General features: G+C 33.9%; 1 protein-coding gene and 1 non-coding gene across 4 annotated transcripts; both read left to right on the top strand.

Moving 5' to 3' along the window:
• Positions 1 to 9,165: 9,165 nt before the first annotated feature.
• Positions 9,166 to 10,237, top strand: LOC145088230 (methyltransferase). 3 transcript variants are annotated; one of them, XM_079026483.1, is made up of 2 exons: positions 9,166 to 9,366; positions 9,538 to 10,237. In XM_079026483.1, exon 2 carries the CDS (start codon positions 9,540 to 9,542, stop codon positions 10,119 to 10,121), a length of 582 nt encoding a protein of 193 aa, XP_078882609.1. In that variant the 5' UTR covers positions 9,166 to 9,366; positions 9,538 to 9,539; the 3' UTR covers positions 10,122 to 10,237. The 3 variants fall into 3 exon arrangements, with proteins under 3 accessions (XP_078882609.1, XP_078882610.1, XP_078882608.1); XM_079026484.1 differs by having other exon boundaries at positions 9,168 to 9,320; XM_079026482.1 differs by having other exon boundaries at positions 9,168 to 9,366; positions 9,484 to 10,237.
• A 311-nt stretch (positions 10,238 to 10,548) lies between these two features.
• TRNAP-AGG (transfer RNA proline (anticodon AGG)) lies at positions 10,549 to 10,620 on the top strand. The gene has a single exon. It is a non-coding gene; the product is annotated as a tRNA-Pro (tRNA).
• Positions 10,621 to 10,941: the final 321 nt, after the last annotated feature.

Genomic DNA, 10,941 nt, shown 5'->3' with positions numbered 1-10,941 from the left:
GCTCTTCCTAATAGAATTATAGCTGAAATTTCAAATTTCTTCCTCCATCATCTCTCTCCTCTTCATTCTAGGGTTTCTAGGGTTTTGGGTGTGAGCCATTAGAGATAGCCATATTTTTGGTGCTAGCTTTCTAAAGATCAAGAAGAGATTCAAGAATATTGTTTACTATAACAATATTAAAGGTATGTAACCCTAACTTATAATTTTCGATTATAGCATAGGGTTCATGTAGTTTCATAGTATGTTGCTATTAATGTGCAAAGACATAGATCATTTAGGTTACATGTACTCTTAAGTGTTTTAAGTGATTTTTTTCTCCATAAACTTGTAACCTATGAATTCCATTAGAAAGAAACTAGTTGTTATTGCATATTCTACCGCTATATGAAGGGCCTCGTTAAACAAAATAAAAAGAATTGGAGAAAGAGGGTCACCTTGGTGGAGCCCTCTCTCAAGCACAAATTCCACAATTCCACAGAAAGACCCCGTTAACCAAGACCGAAGTCTTGGCTGAATTTAAACAATCACAGATCCACCATCTCCAGTTGTCTCTAAACCCCCCAAAAAGCATAACACACTTTAAAAATCCCAAGAAATTGAATCAAATGCCTTTTCAAAATCCACTTTGAAAACCATAAATTTTTTATTCTTCTTTTTATACAAATCTAAGACTTCAATGACTATGAGGGGACCATCCAAAAATCCAATACCCTTGATAAAAGCAATTTGTTCACAACTAAAAACATAATCCATAACACGAGAAAGACGAGTAGCTAATACCTTGGCAATGATTTTGTAGTAGGCTCCAATAAGACTGATTGGACGATAACCAATCACCACAACCGAAATCTCTACCTTTAGGATTAAGCCATTACGATAATAAAAGAGGAGTTACATCCATGAGGGATTTTCCCAGTAATAAACAACTCAGACACATACACCATACTATCTGTTTTCAAGATATCCCAATACTTTTTGAAAAAATAAAAAGAAAATCATCTAGACCTGGAGATTTGTTAGACCCACAAGCCCAGACAACATCACGCACCTCCTGCTCAGAGCGAGATACATATGTGTAGATCTATACGGGGTTGACATCCCCACCTGTGGTTGCTAGCTACAACCTCGGCCGAGCAATCGAAATGGATGATAAGTGTCTACAATCGTTACTATGACGTCCAAAGAAGCAATGTAGCAAGGTACATTCAGTTACATAGCTCGGTTATAGAACTAACTATAAACATTAAAGCAATAAACTTCAAGGCCAAGGGTTGTGTGAAGTTTATTGCTTTAATGAACCTAACGATCGCTTACTTGAGCAAGCAACACTCGCTAAAGACAAACGAACCCACAACATTCTTGAATACATAATAGGTGATAATGTAAATTAATTCTTGAATCGAATCATCCATCTCTAGGAGTTTGTTGCTTTTTCTCTTCCATGCACGTGTCGCCTTAAAAAGACCAAAGTTTTTAGGAACCTTCGGTATCTTTATCAAGTCCTCCCTACCATACCGAAGTCTGTGCAGTCCTTAGACTGTTTCCCTTGATGTGTAACTCTCCCCTACTTGGAATCCAATAAACCTTTAATGCTGCTCTGGACTGATCGAACCCTTATTTATCTTGAACATACCATATGGGTCAGACTCTATGTGACTATGCATAATAAGAAACTAGGTAGAACTCTATTCATGAAAATATCTCAGAGATTCTCAAGGAGAACTCCTGCAAACTCCCATACAACCGAAACATCCTCATCTATCTTCTTTTCTATGTTGCTGCACATATCCAACATTAGTTCTTGCAACTAGACATATTGATATTCCCCTTTTACGTTATCACTTTGTACTATCATTCTCCCTCGCTTGGGTTTTAACTCATACCTGTTTGCGATGACAAATAAATTACGCATTAACTGTTTCCTTGAAATCCATATCCACTGTTATACACAATCCCCACATCGTTATCAGATCCAAGTCAATCAGTCACCTATAACTTCTGAAGGTGCTCCAAAACTCCTACCATAACATCATCTTCTTGCTAATAGTGAACGATTCTAGGAGTAACTCGTTCCCAAGTCAAAATTGGTTTAACCACCCACACATAGTACATAATCAAATAGGTAGTCGAATAACTACTTCCAAGGCTATCCAAACCTGCTCGTGCAGCTTCCCAAACATGGTCAAACTATAAATGGTACAAAGTCAGCTATACATACCCGAAAGTATGTAACTAGGATCGATAATAAAATTTTAATGCATGTAGAATACATACTAGCGAGGTCTTGAGGTCCTGCCACCGCCTCCTACAAAATCGCAGGTGATGAGGCCTGTGTCGTCCCTATCTCCACATGTGTGCAATTAGCCATATTGTGACCAAGTTGATGGCAACGGTGACATATATTTACCTCTAATATACAATCTTGCCAAACATGTCAATTCCATATGTACCTGCCGCATTTGGACTTGCAGCGCATGTAGACGTGGGTCCACCCATACCACATATATTGTGGTTCTTCTGACCTCCAGTTATTGGCACAACAACGTCAAACTTTCTTGATAGTTGTTAACAGAGTCGGGCCCTATGCCCGTTTTCTCTTTCCCAACTATGTCACCAAACAAAGTTCTCTCTCCTGCGACGCCTCCACTATCTTATCAACAATTTGATCGGCTACAACTTGCTTATTGAACTAGACGACTAAACTATCAATGATTTGTCTAATGATACAAGTAACTCCTCTAGTAAGGTCTTACAAGACCTCAACCACAATCCAATCACGCAGGACCGCATTGTCCAAACCAATCTTAGAGCTCTTAGCTCCATGTCGCGTAGTCGACATTCGGTTGATATAAACAAAACTCATCACTACTTATTTAGGTTTTATCATTACACTATATTGTATCTACTCGCTCACTGGCATCCCCAATATTCCTCCATAACACACGATATCGTTGTCGTAAGCATCTTTGGTGTCTGATTGGTACACATTCCAGTAGGAGATCCTGACGTACCATTTCTCGTAGACTCATTTCACAATCAAATGGGGAAATCTTAAGATTACCACAGTTTAATACTCCCTCCATCCCAATATTATTGTCCACAAACAAAAAACACACATACTAAGAAAAACATTAATTACCACTAACTTTATATAATAAAATGACAGTTTTGTCCTTACTTTGCATTTAATGTTCCATTAAATGCTTAGTTGGTTAAGTAAAAATGAGGGGGTATTTTGGTAAAAATGTTATTTATTTTTAGAAGTGGACTATTATTTTGGGACAAACCAAAAAAGAAAGATGGACTATAATTTTGGGACGGAGGGAGTAATAAACATATAACCATGTAAACATCACTACACTCGACTCATTGATTTCCCCTATGACTTTTCTTGGATCGGTCGTGAATCATGTGTTTTCGATAGCAAAGGTCCTACTACTATCGTCCACATCGATCCATGCGCCTCTCAAAATATATTAGATTATCTAGTGAAAGCTTTTGATAGAACAAGCATCAAGATACAAATGTAGATTATCACTTGTTGATATGCTTCTACCATTAACTTGATCACATGTGTGTGCTCAAAAAATAACAAAACCTGAATTCATATTATATAGGGACCATTGTACTTCAACTCACGAATCCTTTTGTAAAATACAGTCTTTTCTATATATTTATGATATGTAATTTCCATTTTGGTATTCTAGTGATAAACCCTATTGTCAAACATCATAAGTTAATATTATATTTAGTGTTTCATAATCAAAATTAGGGGTGAACAAAACCGAAACCGAACCAAAACTAACAAAACCGAAACTGAGAAACCGAAACCGAACCCAAACCTTTGGGTTTGGGTTTAAATTTTTAAAAACCGAAAAATGAGTTTTGGGTTCGGTTTTAGTATTTAAAACCGACCCAACCCATTGGGTTGAAACCGCCTTAAAACCGACCCGTCCTATATTATATTATTAAATTTATTATATGATTTAATAAAATAGAAAATATATACACCTTTTGTTTGTTTTGCATAATTATAAGTTTATAATTCAATACTAACCTTTTTTTTTGTTTGTAGATGAATTAGGAAATGATGAAGTGATTCACATGGATGAAGAGTGAGGATTGAAGATTGAACTTGGTTGTAATGACAATTTCAATTTGATTGTTTTAAACATGGTTGTTTGGTACTTGGTCTTATTCGTTCTACTATTGATTTAAACCTTTTTAATCAATTCCGAATTACAGTTAATCTTATAAGTATAATCATATTCACTAAACCTTTAGCAGATCATGACGAATATCTTTGTTAGTCTTATGGTGGACTTTGATCAACACGCAACCTTGTGTACTTGATCTCCTAGTCCTTCACTTGACACTTCGTCAATGAATTAGTCTAATTTCCAAATATAAAATTTCTCATTCATCGTGCAACCAAGTTGCGTGATTCCAAATTTCTGTCCAATTGAAACTTTGGGCGATGAGAAACTCTCCCTATTTGGTAAATTCTCGACTTTTCATAAATAACATAATAAGAACCAAATCCATTATTGTTAATAATAGAAACATTTTAACATCAATTTTTTCATACACGCCATTGCAAGGATAAATAAATAAAATTTAAAATCAAAATTTATTTTATTGCGGAAAAATTTGTCCTTACAATGCAATTCATTGAAAAACTTATGCTAATACATCTTTCTTAGCAATCTAACTCTAACTCTAAGTAGTAGCTTAAGAATCTAATCTTCGAGAAATGCGATCGAAATCCATTCCTTCATGGTTAGATTCTGCTCACTTCTTCCTTTAAGCTCCCTTTCTTTTCTTCGATTCTACAAAACATCAATTGTAATCTTATCACATTATGTATTAAGAATCTAGAATAGACGCTTAAAAGAGTTAGTCAATGGATTTTACCTAAAGCAGAGCCATACGTTTTGATTCTCCCATCTCTTAGATCTCTTAGGTAAATAGGGCAGCTTCGTCTCCAATGCCCTTTCTCTTGGCAATAAAAGCAAATTGACTCTTTTGGAACATGTCATGGAACTACTTCAGACATTGCCTTTCTCTTATGATCAAACTTTTCGATCATAGCACGTCTTTCGTTGCCATCGTCTATATCCATAGAGGTCTTGAAGGCAGATTCACCAATCAACTTTGCTTTTCTATTGCGCCAAACCATTGCTGATTCAGCAGCAATAAACATATAGGTGAGATCTATAAGGGTCACGTCGCGGTCAATCATATAGTACTCTCTTACGAACTCACTATATGAGTTAGGAAGTGACTGAAGAACCCAATCAACAGCTATTTCCTCACAGACAACGAATCCTAACATTCTTAACCTATCAATGTGTGACTTCATCCCTAGGACGTGTCCACACACCGGCTCTCCTTCTTTATGTTTACTTGCCAAAAGGGCTTGAGTGATCTTGAACTTTTCAAGCCTTTGAACTTGTGGGTTAGGGAGAATAATTGGAGGAGGAGGAGGAAGTGAAGTATGATCTCTTGTTCCTTGATCGAATCGTGGAATATCATCTTCATGTGGAATGCTTGTTCCACGGGATTTGAGAAGACCATAGTTGTCAAACTTTGACATCTACAAAACGAGAGAAAATTAATTCAACTTAGTTGATTGATTGAGTCCTTAGTAAATCACCCAAATGAGATACTAAGGCTAGGACCCAACACAATATTCTACAACTCGGGAGAGGGATGCCGTAACCCTAATTGCAGAATATTTGAAGGTAAGTGAATGACGATTCACTAATTTCCACCATGAAAAACGAAAAAGAATTTAAGTTTTAAATCTATGAAAACTCCTAGATCCTTTGAGATTCATTGAACTTTCAATGGCATGTTTAAATCTCGATATGCCCCTCTTGTTTGTGACTGGGATGCCGAGGATCACAAAGCGGGTGTGAATAACCATGCAAACTTACATGGTGCCCACACATGTTACAGTCACCTATTCGATGTCCGGTAAACCACACACGCTCCACCGAACTATGACAAACATTGAGTCACCCTTTGCTACCTTTGCTTAGAACCATTTAGTGTGCCGGTAAACCACACACGCTCCACTAACGTCTTCGCAAGGGCACAAACTGTAATTTCATGGAGTTGCATCAATTCACTTTTGCCTAAGTAACTAAGATTGAGAATTTTGAAAACATTTAGTTACTTTTATAATTCATTATACTTATAATGGAAGGTTTCGTCCTATCCTACCCGTTCGGCTAACGACCCTCCACTAGTCAAGAGTGCGGTGGGTAAGAGTGGATACCCATTCAATCGCCATTTTATAGGCAATTTCCTTAAACACCCCTTATAGACCAGCTTCGTGAATAAGGCCTACTAACGGTAAGACTGACTTTTACTCATACATATATATAATGTTAGACTTTTAATGTTATATATAGTATAGGGTGTATTTTATACTTTTAAAATGTTAGGTGGTCAAATTTAACAATTATACCTTTAATTCAATTAAATTGTAAACCAAAACTTTTATTGATTTATTAAACCTTTTTTAATTATACACCTTAATTAATTAATAAAACCATAAGCGTGTGATTTGAACTTTTTCAAAACAATACTAGAGTTTTAGAATTTAACATTCCTAATTAAACTTTTAATCAACTTTTAAATTCCAAAACTTGAGGGCAAGTTTTGAAACATTTCAAACATTAGAGTTTAGAATTTAAATACACATCAAAATTAAACTATTAATCAAAATTTAAATTCCAAAACTTGAGGGCAAGTTTTGAAACCTTTTTCAAAACATAAGGGTTTCAACTATTTAAATTTCAAAACTTTTGGGTTCAAATTTAAACTATAAAACCTAAAGGGCAAAATATGAAACTTTTCATAACAACAAGGATCAAATAACAAATAATTTAAATTAACATTTAATCACATAATTATCCATATTTGATTTGTTTAATGATTTCTTGCAAAACAATTTATCAATTTAGTCAAAATAATTAATCAATTATCTTATAAGGAAACAATTATCTTATTAATTGATAAATATCTTCAATTAGATCAAAATTATAGTTAAATATATCATATAATCGGATTAATATTGATCTAACATGATAAGGTAACTATCCCAATGCAAAAACAACAAGAAATCCCGAGATAACCTCAATCTGACGAGTTGACTCGTCGAGTCTGCATGGACTCGGCGAGTTCAGCCATGGACTCGGCGAGTCCAGCCTCCAGAATCCAAAAAATCGAATTTTCCAGATATGCAATGCATCATTACAATTGAAACCAAACCAGGCTCTGATACCACTGATGGGTTTTGGTCATAAGACATCCTATGTGCTCATACAAACCCTAATGCTTGGATCTAGGTTTCTCTATTGTACATGCTTTGAATCCAAGACTATAAACCCTAATTCTAGCATATGGAAATCAATATTAACATATAATTAGGTTTAAGATAGTACCTTGATTGTTATGTAGCAATAACAATCCCAATTCCTCCTTGAATTGACTTTGGAAGGCTTAGAGTCACAAGTGTCACTCCTCTAATGGCTCACAAACACCATAAGCAAGAGGATGAAGAGGAGAGAGGTTAGAGGCTGCCCAAAACGTATTCTAACCCTAGAAGAGATGTTCCCCACGTTTTTGAGCCTTAAGGGTTCTATATATAGTGAGGCTATTAGGGTTATCTAACAAGGAAACCCTAATTTGGTTGCTTAAGCCCTAAGCAACCCATAGACTCCTTTAATCAAGCCTATGGACGATTTCCTTATGGGTTTCCCCATAGAATTCGTCCACCCCTTGATTCAAGGCAATCTATGGCCCAAATTGCAATTATCTTATAATTACAATTCCAGTCCCTTAAGTTTAATTAATCTCTTTTAGTCACAAAACTAATTACCAATTAATTATTGACTAATATTAATTAAACAATATGATTTCTCCTTTAATATATTATTCCCATAATATATTAATAAATAATATTTAATCCTTTCTCTCCATAATTCATCCTATCAAGTTGCTTTGGTGAAGGCAACCCAAAAGGACCATACATCATCGGGTCAAGTACATACCAAAATAGTTATGGACTTAAACACTAATCCAACATTTTACACCTTCAATTACTTTTATTATTTAAAACTTGTCATCTAACTATACTATTTATATTAATTTTATGCATCATAATATATTGATTTTATGTAATGTTATTATCAAATATATTTATAAATATTACATATGTTTAATTTAATTCATAATAAATTAATTATTAAACATTTTATAAAATTTGTGATAACTTAATTACTAAAAAAACTTTTAAAAATGTAAGAATAAGAGATTATTTATGTTAGTAGGTTTTTTTTAATGTATTTAAAAAATATGATGTGACAAATAAAAAAGAAAACGTTAGACGCTAGACGGGCTCAATGTTTTTTTTTTTTTTTTTTTTTTTTTTTTTTTTTTTTTTTATCTACAAACTAGTTGTGAGACCCGTATGTTATACGGGTTGGATAAAATAAAAAAAATTAAATATGAAGGTTTAAACAAAAATTTATTTAAATTTAAAAGTTAAAATTTAAAATTTGAATTTAAAAGGAAACATATTCAATAGTATATGAGTTGTAATATTGTAATTTAATGGTTATTTTCAATTAAGGTAATTATTAATTAAGGTGTAAATATGATGTGTTAATTAAGAAAAAACAAACAATGAGAAAATGACATATGGAAAAAACATGTATTAAAAAATACTAAAAAATGACATGTGTCCAAGTTAATGAAAGAGTGACATGTGACAAAATTATTTTTATTTATTAGGAACTAGTTGTAAGCCCCGTGTATTACACGGGTTTATTAAAAATAAAAATTTAATATCAATATTTAAACATTAAATATTTTATAGAATAATACTTTTACATATCATAATGTAATCTTTTCAAACATTTATAAAAAAAAATTAAATCTTATTTAGAGCATTTATGAAACTTTATTATCAAATTAATAGAATGATTTTCTTTCTTTATTTGAAATTTTATTTTAAAAAATGGAAATTTTCAAAAAATGACAAGTGAAAAATAATAATTCTAAAACTCTCACAAAATTACATAATTACACGTGGCAAAACTCTTAAGAATTTGACAAGTGGCAAAAAAACCTTAGGATGATATTCTTTTTTATTCCTTCAAACTTCAATCAGAGTATCTATCATTTCAGAAATCCTTGAGCCCATGCATATTTGAGGAATTTGCAAGAGTTTTCGCGCAGTTTTCTCTCTCAAAAAATGCTACTTGCTAGCGTCCTCTAGCTGAAGTTTTCTCTCGAAACTTTCGCTTGTAAGTCTTTGCTCGCTAACTGTTCGACGAATTGCCTACAAGAAAGGTTGCTTTGAACCCTAACTCATACCTTGCAAATACCACAAAAACTTCTGAACTTTTAGTACGTAATTTGAGTAATTGGTTCCGCAGATCAAAACTTATACATAATCTTAACCTGTAGCTTCAAATTTGAGAACCACCATATCCCTAACTCCGGTGAATTTTGTGGATAAAGGAATGGCGATGTGTGTCTTTACCACTCACAGCATGAAGAACTACCAAATCCCTAATTCCGGTGCCAAAACGAGAGGATCCAAATACACCGGCCAATCCATAAAACCACTCCCAATCCACATCCTCACAGTCGGCAAAACCAGATCGCCGGGAGTCCAATTGATAGTGAAGGACTACATGGACAAAATCAAACCCTACTGCCCGATTCACGACCTCAGAATCCGATCCAACCCCAAGAACTCAACCGATCCAAGGGTCCAGATTGAAAACGAAGAGATAGGTTTCATGAATTTCATCAAACAAGATGATTGGGTGGTGATGTTGGATGAAAATGGAATTGATTTGAAGTCTGAGGAAATGGCAGACTTGATCGGGGATGCTGGAACTGGAAACAAAGGAAGTGGTTCAAGAATGGTGTTTTGCATTGGAGGGGCTTATGGGCATGGGATGAAAGTGAGGGAGAGAGCTAATTTGAGGGTAAAATTGTCATCTTTGGTACTTAATCATGAGATTGCATTGGTGGTTCTTGTTGAGCAGCTTTACAGAGCATGGACTATTCTGAAAGGCCAAAAATACCATCATTAGAATTTAGAAGTGCACATCTTGTTCCAATGAATTTGATTTATTGTTCATCTTCCTCTTCAATCTTCATGTAGAGTTGGTGAATCAAATAGTTCTAAAATCTTTAGTGTAACATTCAATCCACATCTATCATGTCATTAAGACATTATCTATTTTGGTTTGTAAGCTTTAAAACATTCATACACAGTACACACATTCACATCATTTGAATCTTGCAAAGTTGCAATACATTAATCAATACTTGATAAAAAAAGAAAAACTAAGCAAAAATATCAATGTGGACGTTAATGAAGTACATTATATATATATATATATATATATATATATATATATATATATATCCTGTGTATATGCTTAAAAAGTTTGTATTTAAAAATATATATATTAATTCAAACAAGTTAAATAATATTTCAGCGAAACAAACATCGATGGGCATTTGGTCTAGTGGTATGATTCTCGCTTAGGGTGCGAGAGGTCCCGAGTTCAATTCTCGGAATGCCCCATTTTTTTCATTAAACACCAAGAATTGGTTGAAACAACAAAACATCCTAAAAGTATGCCATTTAGACCTCTTCAGGTTAAAGTGTTCGATTGACTACGAAAATGGTTCATCATTTTCTTAAAATGTTAAAAACTTGTGTTTGTTTTACTGTACAATGAATGAGGATTTAAGGCACCGTGTTATGAATCAATTTAAATGTGTTCCAATTGAAGTACATGACTATTTTCACGTGCATATGATACATTATAAAACTGTCTGTGAAAAGTAACTTAATTACATATGTGCAATTTTGTTCAATCAATGTATTTGGGCACTAAATGG

Source organism: Lactuca serriola, chromosome 2, assembly GCF_051521515.1.
Source record: "Lactuca serriola cultivar US96UC23 chromosome 2, Lser_US96UC23_V15, whole genome shotgun sequence".
In the NCBI taxonomy this organism is placed as follows: Eukaryota; Viridiplantae; Streptophyta; class Magnoliopsida; order Asterales; family Asteraceae; genus Lactuca; species Lactuca serriola.
Note: the sequence above shows the minus strand (reverse complement) of the source record. Positions and strands in the feature narration are given on the sequence as shown.